This window comes from Copidosoma floridanum, unplaced genomic scaffold, assembly GCF_036245765.1.
Source record: "Copidosoma floridanum isolate Cflo_tuat_1 unplaced genomic scaffold, Cflo_Japanese_pri ptg000019l, whole genome shotgun sequence".
NCBI classification, from domain to species: Eukaryota; Metazoa; Arthropoda; class Insecta; order Hymenoptera; family Encyrtidae; genus Copidosoma; species Copidosoma floridanum.
Window position 1 is genome coordinate 12,418,330 of NW_028321896.1, and position 17,383 is coordinate 12,435,712.

The 17,383-nt window shown below is 38.0% G+C and overlaps 3 protein-coding genes across 5 annotated transcripts; 2 read left to right on the plus strand and 1 right to left on the minus strand.

Moving 5' to 3' along the window:
* The first annotated feature begins 12 nt into the window (after nucleotides 1-12).
* Sqor (Sulfide quinone oxidoreductase) lies at nucleotides 13-2,624 on the plus strand. Of its 3 annotated transcripts, none has more exons than XM_089593022.1 (9): nucleotides 13-285; nucleotides 678-812; nucleotides 896-1,007; nucleotides 1,083-1,307; nucleotides 1,371-1,571; nucleotides 1,640-1,849; nucleotides 1,919-2,105; nucleotides 2,177-2,423; nucleotides 2,498-2,624. In XM_089593022.1, the coding sequence occupies exons 2-9, from the start codon at nucleotides 730-732 to the stop codon at nucleotides 2,577-2,579; spliced, it is 1,347 nt and encodes a 448-aa protein (XP_089449148.1). In that variant the 5' UTR covers nucleotides 13-285; nucleotides 678-729; the 3' UTR covers nucleotides 2,580-2,624. The 3 variants fall into 3 exon arrangements, with proteins under 3 accessions (XP_089449148.1, XP_014214930.2, XP_014214920.2); XM_014359444.2 differs by having other exon boundaries at nucleotides 13-243; XM_014359434.2 differs by lacking the exon at nucleotides 13-285 and adding an exon at nucleotides 456-486.
* Nucleotides 2,625-3,138: 514 nt separating this feature from the next.
* Nucleotides 3,139-9,142, plus strand: Nprl2 (Nitrogen permease regulator-like 2). Its single transcript, XM_014356953.3, has 9 exons — nucleotides 3,139-3,385; nucleotides 3,615-3,706; nucleotides 4,233-4,389; nucleotides 4,454-4,571; nucleotides 4,658-4,892; nucleotides 4,985-5,115; nucleotides 5,198-5,367; nucleotides 5,433-5,634; nucleotides 8,409-9,142. The coding sequence occupies exons 1-8, from the start codon at nucleotides 3,278-3,280 to the stop codon at nucleotides 5,604-5,606; spliced, it is 1,185 nt and encodes a 394-aa protein (XP_014212439.2). The 5' UTR covers nucleotides 3,139-3,277; the 3' UTR covers nucleotides 5,607-5,634; nucleotides 8,409-9,142.
* LOC106643537 (cilia- and flagella-associated protein 45) lies at nucleotides 5,629-7,862 on the minus strand. Its single transcript, XM_014358711.2, has 7 exons — nucleotides 7,686-7,862; nucleotides 7,335-7,522; nucleotides 7,034-7,250; nucleotides 6,569-6,954; nucleotides 6,352-6,484; nucleotides 5,964-6,257; nucleotides 5,629-5,880 (listed from the first exon to the last, which is right to left on the minus strand). Exons 1-7 carry the CDS (start codon nucleotides 7,860-7,862, stop codon nucleotides 5,683-5,685), a joined length of 1,593 nt encoding a protein of 530 aa, XP_014214197.2. The 3' UTR covers nucleotides 5,629-5,682.
* Nucleotides 9,143-17,383: the final 8,241 nt, after the last annotated feature.

Here is a 17,383-nt window from a genome sequence, read left to right on the forward strand (position 1 = left end):
GAAAAGTTTCTAGTGTACTGGTAAGCCAAAACAAGATAAAATGATATTGGTTTCTTTGTTAAATCCTATCGATTACCGAAGAGCAGTTTTACATTATTACACACTCGATGCAGCCAAATAAAAATAACAACTACTGATAATTAATGTATAAAAGGAACTGGTGTACGTAATCAGCGATTCCCAAAAAAAGGTCTACAGTTACACAGTGGGATCAGAGCCTGACACACGCAAAATATCGATCAAGTGCGTATATACAAAAGATACACAATAAATGTGGCCTGATTCGTGAGTTTTATTTTTTATAGGAATACTTTGATGTTGTTAAATAAACAAGTTTTTATTTAATTTTTTTTTTGTCAGGATAAAGTCGGAAGTCTTACATAATTTTTATAAATCAGTATACATTATCCGATATAAATCAAAAGATCAGGTTAAGTTGATGAATGTAAATATAAATATTATTTCGTGTGTTTTATATTGTTGTAGGTACGTAAAACGATATTGGTAACGTTATCAGCTGATGCATATTGCTTTTTTATAATAATTCGATACAAAGTTACTTATAATTTTTTATTTGTACGATAACTGGATTATTCACATAGTTATAACCTTTTTTTACGCATTAATTAACATCGATATCAGTACTGTTTTTCTTATGAAGTTTCTTGTGGTTTTAGTAATTAACATTTTTAAACAATAATCGCTGATCATCTAAAATACAAATCAATAATGATGCACAGCACGTTAAGGAGCAATTTATCATTAATATTAAAAGCGAACTTTCAACAATCTGTTAAACATGCCCATCACGCGTAAGTATTTGCAAAAGATAAACGCAATTTAAGTATCCCCGAAAAAATACCAGTGTTGAAAACTATTTGATGTTTGTGTACAGCTGTAAAGTTTTAATAATCGGAGGTGGTACCGGGGGATGTACTATGGCTGCAAAACTATCCAAAAAATTTCAGAATGCCCCAGATCACGTTATAGTGATTGAACCCCAAGACGTATATATACAATTAATTTTATTATTAGATGAAATGTATAAAATTGCAAAATTAATATTTATCAATCCCCGGCAGATTCACTATTATCAGCCATTATTTACATTAGTAGGTGGAGGAATTAAAAGTTTGAAATCGTCAAAAAAACATATGAAGGATGTTTTACCACAAAAAGCTCAGTGGCTTAAGGATTCAGTAACAAAATTTAAGCCTGATGAAAATATAGTAATGACAAGTAATGGTGATACTGTTGAGTATCAGCAAATGATTGTAGCCATGGGCTTAGAATTATTTTGGGAACAGGTTTGTTAAAATGATCAAAGTATCATCTCACATAATTACATTCGTTACATCATTGTTCTTTAGATACCTGGTTTAGTTGATGGCTTGAAGAATCCAAAAGCTCAGGTCTGTTCAATTTATGGATCAGATACAGTTTCGGGTGTTTTTGAAAAAATAAAATTAACAAAAGAGGGAACCGCTATTTTTACATTTCCTAATTCGTGTGTAAAATGTCCTGGAGCACCTCAAAAGATTGCATATTTATCTGAGGATTACTGGAGAAGAGTATGTTCTAATCACTAAAGGATTTTATTTTTCAGAATGTCAATTTTTAATTTCTGTTCATTTATTAGAAAAAATTACGAGACAATATAAATATTGTATACAACACAAGTTTGCCAGTGTTATTTGGCGTTAAGAAATACGCGGATGCACTCTGGGAGGTCTGTAATTCAAGAAACATAAAAGTCAATTGTAGAACAAATTTAATTGAAATAAGATCTGATGAAAGGGAAGCTGTGTTTCAAAATCTCGATAAGCCTGAAATCAAGCACACAATCGAGGTATGACATCGTCTTCATATAGTAATTTTAATTTTTCAGTCTTATACTTATACATAGTCATATTTTTAGTACTCCTTTCTTCATGTAACTCCACCAATGGGACCCCCAAAGGTCTTGCAGCAGCATAAAATAATAACAAATGAAGCAGGGTTTCTTGACGTTAATCCTAAGACATTACAGCATAAAAAGTATAACAACATCTATGGTATAGGTGACTGTACCAGTACACCTAATTCTAAGACAATGGCTGCAATAGGTATGAACAAGTAAAAATATTTACAATGCTACAAAATTAAAAATGTTTTTTGATTGCGTTAATTTTTTTAGCGTCCCAAAGTAAAGTTTTGTACAAAAATTTAATGGACAATTGTGCTGGAAAAGAAATTAAGATGGCATATAATGGGTATGCCTCTTGCCCATTAGTGACCGCACCTGGAAAGTGTATTCTTGCTGAATTTGACTATAATTTAAAGCCATATGAAACGTTTCCAGTGAATCAGGGCAAAGAAATGTACTTTACTTATTTTTTGAAAAAGCACTTCTTCCCGTTGTTATACTGGAATTTTATGCTAAAGTGAGTACATTTTCATCATCTAATAAGTCAATGAATTATAAGATGTATTATATTGGTTTATTTTTTAATTTTAGGGGGAATTGGAGTGGTCCAGAAATGTTTAGAAAAATATTTAGCATCATAAAAAAAAAAGATGCAGAGGTTGTAAAAAACTAATTTTGCGTGTTTTTTCAACTAAAAGTTGCTTGGTTAATCACAGCTGAATGCATAATAAGTATTTGAAAATAATACAACAAAATATTAAAAGCTTGTTTATGAATATTACTTGAAAATTTTTACACTTTGTTGTATCTAAGATTTTATTTTATACATAATGGATATATTATATATACATTTTTTATGTAGTATTAGTGTTATTATATCTTAAATAATAAGCATAATCATTGTAAAATTACATTTGTGAATCCACAGTTTACTCACTTGTAGGAAAAATGTGATATTAGTCTCGGAATTTGTAAATTTGTATGAAACAAAAGTAATAAAACCTAATATTTATACTTTTACTTTACATACTCATATTTTGAATGCGATGCTTGTTTGCTTGTAGCTTGTAGTGTAGCTGAGGAGAATTATATTAGAGAAAATGTTTAAACGAGGTTTACGGGGTTTCTTACTCTGATTTTAGTTCGACAAATTTAAGGTCGTAGTTCGTAAATATTCATGATAGATGGCGTTGATTCTAACTTCCGACCTAACCTTTATGACGTGACAGCTGTTATACATTGTCTGCTCCAGAACGATCAGAACACGTATATTTTAAGAAAAAAAAACAATTCAATCTGAACATAAACAATTAACAATGACTCCCCCAACGATGCAATAAACTGGCGATAAGTAAATGACGAAGTGTAAATATGGATTTCCCATCAACGAATGCCGAAAACGCCGGTCAGGAAGGTCCAGTTCGTTGTATTTTCTTTTCTGAATTTCACCCGACGGCTGGCCCGAAAATCACTTGTCAGGTTAGCTTCATTTTTAACATTAAAAACAAATTTTATTACGGCAACAATTATTCTTTATACACCTTATACACAGCATACAGTAGATTAACCAAAGTATCGTTCTGTTGTTGTTCTTATCTTGTAAATACAACGACAAGCTAATTGTAAACAAACAAAAAAAAACTTCACGGGTCTTGAAAAAAAAAGCAACAATTAAACGAAACAGTACATATTTATAAACTATTTTCAGGTGCCTGATAACTACATATCAAAGGAAATATTCGACAATGTGAGTGTCTACATCATTCCAAAGGCTCAACTTCAACGAAGCACAATTACAGTGTTTGTATTTTATATCAATTGTTTATGTGATATCGGTGCCTAAGTACTCGTTCTTTTGTTGTCATTCCTGTCAGCTCGTATTGCACAGAGCATCATCAATAATTACCTTATTTTATCCGCATCCTCTTGCATCCATTATTTGCCTTTTATAAAGTGATTATTTTCTCCCAAATCTTGCTAAAGTCGTATTCGTGTTTCGTGTACATGCCGCTATTTGTTTTTCTACTAAGTAGGTACTGTAGATATCTACTATACTATTCAGTTTATACCTACATATATTCATATATAAGTATATAGCTGAGCAAATAATAAAAAAGTATAAGTCAGCAGTATTTATTCTATCTTCTGTGGAGTGTGGAAGGAGTAGTGTTTTTGAGTTTTTTTGATGTATGTGGCAGCATGGCATCGATCAGAGAGATGACGATAAAACTACTCGATCTGATCCGCGATCCTTTTATGCCCGTTTATTTTATTATAATCGCCGTTTATGGATATTTCATCATTAGTTTTATCATGAAAATTTTAGAACCCTAAAGGATTGCAAGATACTAGGCTTCCCCGTCAAGATTGACAATAAAAAGTACGCTAGAAATGCCTTCTACTTTAACCTTTGCTTCGTCTGCGACGCCGAAGCTAGGACTGTACACTACGAGCCGGTTGTTAAGAAAATGTCAGATTTCTTGGTAGGTACTATTCATATTATTTATTTTACACAATTTACTTACACAAAAAATTTTTTTTATCAAGATGGCACTAGAAGTAGAAAATTGCTTTTTGTCCGCCTCGGAGGACAAGACTAGGCTTTCCGAAATGTTGAGACAAGTCATGCACGACTTGAATATGCACAAAATGTGTACTCTAACAGGTGAGTGTAACGTTACAGTACGATGGTTGAATTGCATACAGCACGTGTTTGTTAATATATATACTCATCTACCATCTACTTGACAGAGGGTACAATGACGTCACATTTGAAAGTAGTAAGATTAGCACCCGAGCCCAAACCAGTCCTTGATCACCAAGTTCCAATATTTCTTGAAGGCAGAGAAGCATTTAGGAGTGATCAGTGGGACCTGACTACCCAACAAGTACTGCCCTATATAGATGGCTTCAATCATGTGGCGCGTATCGCAGCAGAAGCAGATGTAGAGAACAATCTTGTGAAAAGTTGTGTGCAAAATTTAGTGTGAGTTACAATGATGCGTAATTAATTATTTGTATAAAAGTATCGAAAGTAGATGGTTCAGTTAGAACACTCTTTTTTTTCTTTAATTCTAGTTATTATGGAGTTGTAACGCTTATACCCATATTCCAATACAGTAATGTGTATGCCACAACACCGAAATTGAAAGAGCTAGCTGAAAATCGTGAACTACAAACGAGGTGTATCGAGTATGCGTCAAAATCACGTAAGTACGGAAAATCTATAACAATTATTTAACGTCCTAAGGCATGTAAAGGACGCTCAGTTCTTGATTATTGATTACATAGAGCGTCAACCAGCGTTCCTAAGAGATATCTATCGAATGTACGCGAGTATGACGCACGGGAGCAGCATGAGGGACTTATGTCAGCGATTAAATCCGCAAAATTTGAGGATCAACGAAAGGAGGCTGGTGCAGTTTGGACTAATCGAAGGACTTATTCGCCGAGTATACAAGGTACGCAAACAATTATTAACCAAATCGAGTCTTTCTTTTGACAGTTTGTAATGGTTTTTCTCTAGTATCCAATTCTTTTGCCTGGAAGCTCAAGTGAGGAGGGCCGCAGCAATCCCGTGTACAAGTACTTTAACGGCAACTACAACCTGGACGAGATCTGCTGCAGCACTGGCCAGTCGGCTGCCACAATCGAGGATATCGTCGAGCAGGATCCGAACGTCGTCATGTTGTGGAAATGACAGAGAACAATATGTCGTTGATCATAAGGTGAGTGTTTCATTAATCACAAACATAGCCTGTCGTTGTTTATCATTTTTATTTGATGCTCTCCATCATGCGCTTGACCTCGTTTATGTGCACTTCTGGCACTTTGTTCTCTCTCATCTCCTGGCACTTTCGCTCCATCACTTCCCGAAGTCGACGTTTGCGTTGCTCGCTCTCAGCACGTATCGCCAAACCCTCTTCGAACATCTTCTGCCTGGACATTATTTTTTCCTTCTCCTTTTCGTTCACCTACATAGAAAAAAAAAATCCAATCAATAAACATTTCAGTCTTTCAAAACAAAAACCCAAACCGGCTTTGGACACCCAAGCACCTGTTTGAGAATATCGCTCCTGTGCGCGAGCATCTGCTTCTGTTTCTTCTCGCGTTCCCTCTGCTCGCGGCACTGGGCCTCCCTCTGTCTCTCAAGGATCTTCTCGACCTCGTACTTTTCGCGCTCAACCTCCATCGCCTGTATCTTCATCTTGCTGTTGACCTGCTGTGTGCGCTCCTCGCGTAACTTCTTCAGTTTCTCGGCGCGCTTCACGGCTTCCTCCTTTTCTTTGCGACGCCACTCGCGCTCCACCTCTTCTTGGATCCTCGAAGCATTGAGCTCGTCTATCTGAGCCTGCCCAAAGAAGAGAAACGGGGAAAAAAAAAACAACTTTTTTTCAACGAGCCCAAAAAACAACGAAACGCAAAGCCGAACGATAGTATAGTACCTGAACTTCTTTGTCCTGAAGAGCCTGCTCGGCGATCCGCTCTTTTTCCCGTTCCTTGCGCTGCTGCTCCTTGCGCTGCTCCTCGACGATCCTCCTCTCCCTCTCGGTCTTTTCCCTCTGATACTCCTGTATCCTGCGAGCAAGTATAACCATATATATGATACTCAACACCCTCGCACCCGAGTCGCGTGAAAACCAAGCAAGCCAGCCAATTCACCTCATGTCCATGATCCTCTCCTCCTCCTTCTCCATTCTCTTGAAGTGCTTGATCTGGTCGTTGCACTTGATGAACTCTTGCCTGACCCTCTCGCGCTCGGCCTCGAGTTCCCGATACTTGTCCAACTCGGCCTCCTGTTGGGCTATGCTGTTGAGGTTGGCCAGCCTGGCCTCCTCGCGCTTCCGCTCGTACTCGATCAAGCGCTCCTCCTCGTTGGCCACTATCTGCTCCTTGAGCACCTGGGCGAAGCGCTGCTGCCTCACCGCCCTCTCGTGCACCTGCCGCTCCTGGGAGCGCAACGCCGCCAGGCGCTCCTGCTCCATCTGCTCGTTCATCCGTTGCTCTTCCTGCTGGTGCTCGAGCTCCAGCAGCTTTTTCTCCGCTATCTGCGCCCATCGATTCGTTCATTTTCCCCTACACCATTATCCCCCTTGACGCGGATACGAGATACGTCTAGGTGTATACCTGGGCATCGCGGATGGCCCGACACTTGGTCTCGAGTATGAGCTTGTTGCACCTTTTAATCTCCTCCTCCTGCTCGAGTTTCAAGTTGTGGGCTCGCTCGAGCAGGTGCATCGTTCGTTGGCGCGCCTCCTCCTCGATCTCGTTCAGCCTGCCCTGCTTCTCGTGGCTCTTGCGCAAGTCCATCCGCCGAATCGCCTCCTTCCGTGCCATGCTCTCCCTGTTTGTTTGATTTTTTTTTTTTTTTTTTTTTTTTTTTTTTTTGTAAAACACATACGTGGTATCGATAAATTTAATGGCGTACCGCAACAGGCGCTCTTTTTCGCGCTCGGCCGCTGCGAAGGCGGCGTCTTTCTCCTCGGTCGTCGGGTTGTGACTGTTCTCGAGGATCTTGGCGAACTCGGAGGTCGTCATTATCTTCGGGTAGACTGTCGGCTCCTTCGCCGGGACCAGGAGTTTGCGGAAGCCGTCCTTCTCGAACACGCGCACCACCTTGTTGCGAAAACGTGTGGCTAATTATATCTCACTTCGCGTTGAACAAAAACAAATGTGCACAACGAAAAGAAAAAAAAAAAAAAAAACCGTGTGGTGCTTGGAGGAGAAAACAAAAATCGAAGCTTTTGTCGTGAGCTTCGCTACGAGTATAAAGGTGTACCTCCTTGCCATCGTAAGCGCACCGTTTCAGGTGAATCGGCCGATTTTTGAGCAGCTGGTTGCACTCGTTGGGCGTGTGAATGGTGTACTCCCCGGGTGGGAAATTGACGCGATTCGAGACCGCCGATCTTGGCTTGGCTTCCGCGGTGCGGGCTCGCGCTCGTGACGCCGATTTCATGCTTATCACTGCTGTTGATCACGCGCTCGGTTATTTATTACGCTGATCGGTGCTGGCATCCGAGATTTATCTGTACTCCTGTGCAGTCACGAGTTTTTTTGTCAATCATTCATGCGAGTATATTACATCAAAAATACATAGTATAGAGGGTGAAACGGGCGCCGATTTTTGGGGCACCGATCGAGCCACCGACGATTGGTATCTGCTTTATTGGTACTTCAACATTTTATTTAATGATCAATATTCGGCAGGTTTTTCAAATCGTTAATAGTATATTGTATACGATGTTGTCAACTCACCATCTAAAATAATCGTCCCTCGTTGATTTTCATACTTGATCTATTTTTCCCTCTCTTTGTCTCAACGTATACTGAAAATGCGTGGATGTGTGATTCCTGAAAAAAAAAAAAAAAAAAAAAAGAAAAAAAAAAACCAAACCAACATTTCTACAAACCGCATAATATCACTTCATCTCACGCTTATAAACCATTTGCACCTAACCTCGTGTAAATCGACGCTAATATAGTAACGCAATGATGAACACAGATGACCAAAATCGCGTTGATTTTGCACCCGAGAGCACACAGGAACTGATACGAAGATCGAGTCCTTCACCTACTTTCAAGTAAGCACGATCTAATCGAGGGTAAGGAGAAGACAATGAGGAGATGCCCGTGCCATATTCCAGAGAGGGTGTACTTATTTTGCGGCTGCAAGCTACAACTGTCACTTTCTTGCGGGGAACTTGCGACTTGTAGATATATGTATACGCACGTGTATATATATGTATATGTTATCATCAGCCACCAGTCGCGTTCCGTATGTTTGTTCGATATGTCCTACACATACGTGCGGGGTGAAGAAAATAGGGATCGGTGTGCCTATAAGTATATACGCGCTGGGTAAGTATGATGCGACGAATCGATCGCTGCTCGATGTAAATTTGTTACGTTTACGGTAAAACGTCTGTCTTGAAAATTTTAGAGGGTTAACCCTATTTTCTTTCTTTTTTCCTTTTTTTTTCTCGTCCAAGGGGTGCTTTTTTGTTCAAAGGATATGAAAATCGTTTGATCGGTAATGGAAAACATTGCGTTGGTTCGATTTTCAAGTCAAGCGATGTAAGCGTAACTTTGTCTTTCAAAATGTTAATCAAAAAAACAACATCGGATGCTACTTCAAGCCTGAGGTTATTAAAAATATTTATCTAACGTTGCAGTGATGACGAATAACGTTGACAAGTTTTAAAGAATAAACCTTAAAAAAAAAAAAAAAAAAAAAAAGTTTGCGATTAGACTACCGAAAGTTTTAGCGAAATAATCAATGTACACGTAAGTACGTAAAACGTGTGTGCTCAAGATAATAAAATAACGTAATAAAAAAAGTTCAATGGTACGAACCTTTAGACCGAGTGTGTAGACAATGACGAAATGCAAATGACGTTTTCTGAAACAAAATGACTGTAATGTACTAACAATGTACATGTAACTATAAATATATATATATATATATATTACGCGCTACGAACGAAGATAACATTGTATTTTTTGTATTTATTTCTTCAATAAAACATTGAAATTTCTACCTTTCGTGTTTCAATTCTTTACTAAGCTCGTCAACGTAATTATATACTACACTTTTCATAATACCCCTGAGAAGCTCATAGAGTGTCATATACGTATATAGGGTCTTCTTCAACGCAAACTGTATGCCAAGTTACTCGTTGACGATTTCACCCCATTAAACGAGTTTATACACTTTTATAATTGCAGTGCTTTTACTCGTATATAAATATATCCAACATGATGTTTTATTGCAGCGATTACCCATTTAGCAGTCATGTAGAAAAATATTATTGTACGGTTAGTGTAAAAATCCGTACAATTGTAAGAATATGTTCACCCAAAAGCAGAGGAGTACCATGCAGACATCTCGTGGGAAGCGATCTTGGATAAAAGTATTTTTGTTAAAAAAAAAAAAAAACCATATATCGCAACCCTGTCTCTCCCTCTCGCTGTAATCCATATAGAAACACAGCTGGTATACATGAGATAACCCATAACAACGCACAGGGTGGCCTCGCGCGCGAGTAGTTTCGCGTTTATATAGGTACACACGATACCCAAACTCCGTGCAAGGACGATAATTATCCCTGAGTTGTGGAGCTTGCAATGCGAAAACTACACCCGCGTATACAACCTGTACGTATGTATAAATGTTCGCGAGCCCATCAGGCCAAGGACAGCTAACCATAAGGCAGATGTTTATGTATGTATATGTATATAAACATCTGGTCATAACTCAGGTGCACCGGTGGCTAATTAACACTATGCTTGTGTAAAAAAATGCCATGTCTGCGCCTACGGGCAATGATGAATGAAAAAAAAAAAAAAAAAAAAAAAAAAAAAAAAAAAAAAAAAAAAAAAAAAAAAAAAAAAAAAAAAAAAGCTTTAAGCTCAAGCCACGTGGGGGTGTATTTACATGTGATGTTGGCTGCCAGGTGCAGACACGCAGCGAGGGAGGGAGTTTCGATAACAAGCTCGGAGCGGATCAAAGTTGAAGGAAGGAATAGTGTAGGGTGACATTCAATACACAAAAAGCTGAGCTTTGCTCGAAAAAGCAAAGTTCGCAGCGAGTGTGTTTACATACACGCGGGGGCACTGGCACGTTCCACGGGGAAACCAATTACACGAACTGTAGTCTTGTATATAAGCGTGACAAGTTGGCGTTGACGGGCGCAGGAGCTTTTATTTTATATTTTTTCGAATCAGTGTCTATATATATATATCGGGCGTGCGCCCATTGATAACCCATACACGATGATCTTTCGATGCTTGCAGCACACCTCGCAACGCTCGCGTTTAATATAGGCTCATTAAAAGTTTCGTCCCGCCCATCATTTTTCTCCCGCACGCGGTTTTTTCATTGGCGTCGGAGATAAACTGTACATTGTCCATACGTATTATGTTATACATTATGCAATGCATATCGTCGCGTCGATAGAGACTCTCATCGATAAATCGGCTCGATACCGCGTGCGAGGAAGAAAAAAAAAAAAAAAAAAAAAAAAGTTCACTTATGTACAACGGGACGAGGGTCATTACGTGTAACACTAGCGAAAGCACATCGGATGGAGAAACGAGTCTCGCGGCCATTATCTTATGTGCGTGCACGTGTTTTCCGCGGCTGAGCAACAAATTCCGAACTCTGGTGCGTGGTATAATAAACTTGTATACCTAATATATACATACAAGTGCTCGAAGTGGTATACATTTATGTAATAATAACCACTGGCGCGCGTGCAACCTTCGTGTGTTGTATTTAATGTAATGACTCTTTAGAGTATAAGAGAATCGAGTACAACGAACATTGATTCGATGGCGGAAAAATTCTCTTCCTCCAGAGTTTCATTGAATGATTCACGAGGCGTGTCCGCGTGCGACGACGTTTTCTGATCTTTACGAGTACCATGTATACGTACATATAGGTATACACATTATACCCCATACGCATATTCGAATTGTCTATTAATACAATGTGTTGAGTTTTGTTGAGGCAAAAAAGCGTACGTTGGCGCCTGGCAACTTATCCTCCAGCCTTTCATTGATCACTGGTTAGTTACATGACCCTTTCAACCATGAAGTATATTTATATACCTATATGCTGTACTATTTTATGCACTTTCTTTCTTTCTTTCTTTCATTGACTCTTTACTTTGTTGCGCCGTAGATCCAACTGCAAGTACCTATACATAATATAATGTACACGATAGACAGTATAATATACACTTGCACTTGTTTTGCTTTCCTCGTAAAGTATTGTCGAAGTTGCGGCAGCAAGGGGGATATATAGAAATAAAATTGCGGTCGTTAGCCCGATTAAAAAAGTTTTAAATGCTGAATTTTCGCGTTAATCTATGGCTCGTTTCTATTATCTACATATGTAGGTATACATATGTACAAGTACACGTGTGCAAGCGTATCGAATTTCTATGCAAAATATTGTTGATGATGCTGCAGCTCATTGGAGTATTTGGAGAATACAACGTGCACGAACTTGCCAGGTGGAAAAATTCGTGAATGTGAATGGTTTATAAATTGCACAGTTGGGAATTGTTTGAGGGACTTTTTACACAGGTTGACCAGTAAAAATCATTGTTACCAGAAACACGGGCGTCCCAACATCCGTTCCTGGAAAGCTCGATCGCTTCGACCGTGTGTTTGCTCGGAATTCGTATCACTTTCCCAAAGTGGCTTTTCCTCCTCGTCCGATCAAATATTTGGCAGGTACGCGTTTGTTTTTTCCTATCGTAAATCGTGTCACATATTTTTTATTAACGACAAAAATTTCGAGCTTTTTTTTATACTTCATTCTCCATGTTGCAACATCGACGAGTCCTGTTTGCCAATGTCATCTCAAAGGATAAATGCTAAAACATTGATTCAATTCGTAGCCCATTTTTTTATCCGTACATCATAGTGAAGCTATAAGTAACGATTTTTGCCGATCAGTCCAACAACCCGGTTCACAAGATAAAACATGTAAATTTTTATCATTTCTTCAATTGAAAATTATGTACATCGAAGAAATAACTCTAAATAACGAAAAGTAAGGTCAAGTGACTTTTTTGTTTTATTTCAGTATGACTTGTTATTAAATCCACGCCACATCGACAACATGAATGTTTGTATTCATCAGAGTGCCATCATTAATAATGCAGTCAAGTAATACAGCACTCACGAGCCGAAGACACTCGAGCCTTTGTATGTGTTAAAAGAGCCCCTCATTCATTCCTCGTTTGTTATCCTCCGATTTCCAAATACTCGAGCGTCTTATTTTCGGCCCTCATAGAACGATCACAATAATATGTACCTACATATAAAATTTTTTCATGGTTTTTCCCGTTTTCGTTTGTCTATCGATAAAACATACGCTTTTACGTGAACGAGGGGAAAAAAAAAAATTAATTTATTCGACGGTACACAAAATTCGATCGACAATAATGTGCAATGTTACATGGCTATAAACGTATACAATGTTATCGTCCGCTGTCGATTATTTCTCGCGCAGAATAATAGACGTGCCATTTAATTTCGTAATAAATATATGTGTATATTGTGTTTGTTAGTATATTTTAATGGTATAGTACTTATTGTCCGTTGTTTTCATTAGTGATACAAACATGACGGGGATCGGATGAACTTTCCTATACCTTCTCATAAATTTTCAACGAATCGGATGATTGACGAAAAAAACACATCACTCAGATGGAATGAAACGTCAAAATGCTTTATTCAACCTTTTGTTTTTGTTTCGCCCGTGTAATTTTTGACGAGTCAATCGATCCGTCGGTCCAAATTGTTTATGCTACTAATGCAATGACTTGTTTTTTTTTTTTTTTCTTCAAAAAGTGCTTGTTTGTGGAGTTTTAGTGTTTTCATAGGTAGTAAAAATTTCGTTAGGCTAATTCAATACCGGAGCTTCCTTTTGATTTTTTATATTACACTACAGCTTTTTCTCATGAAACAGCAGTCATCAAATTACTTTTTGAAACGGCACAACTGGTGTGACACACACATTGCGTGGTAATGACGTCACTTATTTCATCGCGATATCAGACGTTCCGCTTGTTCTATTATTTTTATATCTCCATGAATTTTATCGAATAAGTTACAGAAAAACTTTAAAAAATTTAAATATTATCCACTCGAAATTTCAACTGAATAAATTTATCCACATCAATTTATGTTTACTCATTTATTTAAACAATTAAAAATCAATACAAAAGTTTATTCACCGTATACAATACCCAAAATTTCTAATACAACAATTCATTTGAGTAAAAAATTATAATAAAATACCTTTAACTTTAAAAGTGACTGTTAGTTGTTCAAATACATTATATTGTTAAATTATAAGATAAGTAAAGTACTTACCTACTTGCTATAAAGTATATCGAGACAGACAATTGTCCAGAACCAAAATCAATCAAAGTACGAGCCTACTGTATACACATATATTTTATTACATTGAAATTAAATTAAAAATCAGTTAAACTTGAATGATATATATCTCAGGGGCAATGTTTAAAACTACGTGCTGCAGCATTGCCAATTTTACAAGCATACGTTGAACTCTTTACAGACAAACAATACGTAATATTACAACGCATTGAGGAAAAAAAAAAATTTATATATATCTTGAGCTCATTTTTGTATTGAGTCGCGTGCTGCAGTGGCTTTATCCCCGATAAACAATAACACAGCCATATGACTTACTTACCAATATATTTACCTTATCTTCACTCAACCTTGTATACACGGATAATATTGTGAAAAAATAAATAAACACAGCAATAATCGTCAAAAGCGCGTAACATACATATAATTACGACCGATTGTGAAAATCTCAATCAGTTCGATCATTGCGAATATAAATCAACTGAGGAGCCAATGAAAATTATATTCATACGTTAGATCTTTGACGTCGGAATCCAGTGATTATATTGGAAAAAATTCGAACCGACAGCTGAAAAGATAACATTTTTATGGATACGACAAAAATCCTTCCAAAAATTCATATGGAAATCCGATCTGGTGAACCCATATATATATGTATTCTCTTGCTATACCCTACCGAGTATCCTAGTGTGATTGACGTGACAAAGGATGAGTCGACGCGTGAAATCCTATTCGACACACCGCTGGATGCGCATTTTTTAAGACTTGAGCCAACTAACGGATAATATACTGTGATATTTTTCACAATAAATCGATTGATAGGTATACCAAATGACAAGTGTAATATACCGTAACTAGATAAATATTTGTTATTCATCGATAAATATTGTTACTTCACATACAAACCTCCTAAACGTGCTATTCTTGCAATGTAACTTGTATACCTATCGTGTTTTCATAGTAAAAATTACACACGCTGTGTATACGTAATAACACCCTTCGTTTGAGCACACGTGTATATATGTATAACCCGATGTATTGTTTGGCAAACAAATTTATTTGGTCTAATCGATATCACGTGCTGTATATCTAATGACAACAGCCTAAGCTTACCTCCTGTGTAAATAATCAATTCTCACGACCCAAGCGATACACGGCGCGTATAAACACGTAATAGGTGGTGTTTGGATCTGATAATACATGACATTATATACTTGTACACGATTGAAAAAAAAAAAAAAAAAAAAAAAAGGACGTGGTTTTTCTTCGGCGCATCCAATGCTCATGATCAAGACAGCATATTTTCGTAATTCGATCCAAAGTAAAATAAAAGACGAAAGATAATGTTACCCCTTTGTGTTTTGACAAAACTCGGACGCAGATTAAATATATATAAGAACAACACACGCGCTCAATATAAGTATACGTAAATGCAACGCACGTCGGAGCTCATCGGTCGGCGTATAGCGTTTCGCGACTCCACGAGAGCTTGTGTTTCCTGATGACACTGCCACTTGGAGCGCGATAGGGAGCATGATAAATACGCACAAGTGGTGCTGGCCGGCGATAAAGTGAGAGGAGCCGGATGATACAACAAACGGGGAAATGCAAAAAAAGCGGAAATAGCTTCGCGCCGGACATGGGAATGGAGACGCGGAACGGAGTAACCTGCAGGACATGAATTTCGTCTCTGTATAATACCTGTGTGTACGTTACAGGGAGCCGAAAAAATTATTTTCCTCTCATTCGACTGTAAATCGGCACGAGTAGAAAATCCATGAGTATCGAGCACAGTCGATCTGTATTCGCGATGTGATTGGTAAGTACTTGGGATTCATGGAAATAAAAACGATTTGTAAATTAGATAGAAGTCATCACTAGTGGGGGCTCTGTCGATCCTTTGTTTGAAAATCGGTATAGGAATGGCCGTCTTAAGGTGCTACAGTAAAAACGGATTTCATTTTTTATGGTGTATATACACACACAAAAATGTGAGCGCAGCTAGCTACTGACTCTTGATATTTACATTACTTCGTATCGTGCTTGCAGGCATCTTCTGACAGCTCGCGAAGACATTAATTGTATCGATGCGCATCAAATCAGGTGGTTGGCTTGGCATCGGTTCTGAAGGCCGTCTAGCACCACCACTGCTAATTAACCAAGCAACTTAACTCGCAACTCGTACGTCGTGATTTCGGAACTACTAATTCGACGTGTTGGAGCATAAACCACGAATATTTATAATAAATTGCAATTGAAAAAGGTGTTTGTATGGGCATACAAAAACATTGCGATAATCTATGATGGGCTATAAAAAAAAAAAAAAAAAAAAAAGCTTACCGTACAAGGTGACGAGTGCACTTGAGCGATTTGGCTATTTCCTTATCATTACGTACACGCAGGGGGAAAATCCCGAGATAAATATTTAGTACAGCGAAATAGAGACGTGCAAAGACGCTTACCAGAAAGTTCGCCAGACTTTTTTTTTTATGGATCCGCGATAAGCCTCATTGCAGGTCTCGTCGTCACGTCCCAACCATTTTCTCTCACTTCCTCTTTCTCGTCTACTTTTACCCGGTCCCTACTGAATACAAATAACTAGCCGCTGTTTTATACATTATGTGACGTCGAGCTGATAAGTTCTGATTTTTTTTTTTTTCCCCAACTTTGATCTTTTTACGCAACGATCGTTCAAATGTGTAATCGCGCGTCTTTAAAATTTAATCTTAGGAGACGGAAAGGAAGCTGTCGTAGTGGTAGTTGTTTTATTTGACATACCATACGATGATAGTCGCTTGGTACCTACTATATTTTTGGATACATTACAAAATCCATCGATAAAAAAATGATCGTTAATCGGTAATTACATTTTTCCAATTACGAACGCGCGAAAATCGCCTATTTGGGGTCGTCCAATCGGCTATTGGGTTAAAAATTATAAAGAAAATCGGTAAAGCTTACGTTTGTACTATTCCAGAGCATGAGCGAAATATGTTGTTGTCCAAACGCATACGCGTGTAAAACAATTGCACGCCGATTTTTTTCACTCGATGAATTTTCGTCTTCGTTTATTTCTCCACGTGACTCGACGGAAATAAAACTGAATCACCCCTCCTAAATGTTTTTGCTACCGCACACGTTTTTTCGTGCGCAAACACAGTTTTACGAGAACGTAGCGTGATCGCCGACACAAAGACCATTGCAAGCGCTCAATGCAATGAAGAAAGAAAAAACAAAAAGTGACAAATTCAGCATTAAACCCCATATATACTGTTACACCCTCGTTATCCAGATGCGCTTTGTATCGAGGACAAAAGCGGGCCATATACGTGCATTATTTCACTCGTAGCCTAAACAATGACATGACAATATTGTGTAAAAATAATTATGCCAAATCGAGTTCAATGCTCCTTTCTCTCCTTAGATAGGCATAAATTCGAACGCATATACGCGTCGTGTAGCATCGTTCATTCAAACGAGCGAATAAACTCGAGAAGGCGGTCCTTCTTCGTTGACGAATTTGGCGTGGCACGTCTACCGAGCTGAATCATCCGTGGATCAACG

What these genes read in the sequence shown, in the direction of transcription:
- Sqor (XM_089593022.1), top strand. Translation starts at nt 730, where the DNA reads ATGATGCACAGCACGTTAAGGAGCAATTTATCATTAATATTAAAAGCG. An exon ending in TAGAATTATTTTGGGAACAG is followed by an intron (nt 1,308 to 1,370) that starts GTTTGTTAAAAT and finishes ATTGTTCTTTAG; the next exon opens with ATACCTGGTTTAGTTGATGG. An exon ending in TACTGGAATTTTATGCTAAA is followed by an intron (nt 2,424 to 2,497) that starts GTGAGTACATTT and finishes TTTTAATTTTAG; the next exon opens with GGGGAATTGGAGTGGTCCAG.
- Nprl2 (XM_014356953.3), top strand. Translation starts at nt 3,278, where the DNA reads ATGGATTTCCCATCAACGAATGCCGAAAACGCCGGTCAGGAAGGTCCA. An exon ending in CAAAATGTGTACTCTAACAG is followed by an intron (nt 4,572 to 4,657) that starts GTGAGTGTAACG and finishes TCTACTTGACAG; the next exon opens with AGGGTACAATGACGTCACAT. An exon ending in TTATTCGCCGAGTATACAAG is followed by an intron (nt 5,368 to 5,432) that starts GTACGCAAACAA and finishes GTTTTTCTCTAG; the next exon opens with TATCCAATTCTTTTGCCTGG.
- LOC106643537 (XM_014358711.2), bottom strand. Translation starts at nt 7,862, where the DNA reads ATGAAATCGGCGTCACGAGCGCGAGCCCGCACCGCGGAAGCCAAGCCA. An exon ending in GCGCTTACGATGGCAAGGAG is followed by an intron (nt 7,523 to 7,685) that starts GTACACCTTTAT and finishes TTTCGCAACAAG; the next exon opens with GTGGTGCGCGTGTTCGAGAA. An exon ending in GGGCCATCCGCGATGCCCAG is followed by an intron (nt 6,955 to 7,033) that starts GTATACACCTAG and finishes CGATGGGCGCAG; the next exon opens with ATAGCGGAGAAAAAGCTGCT.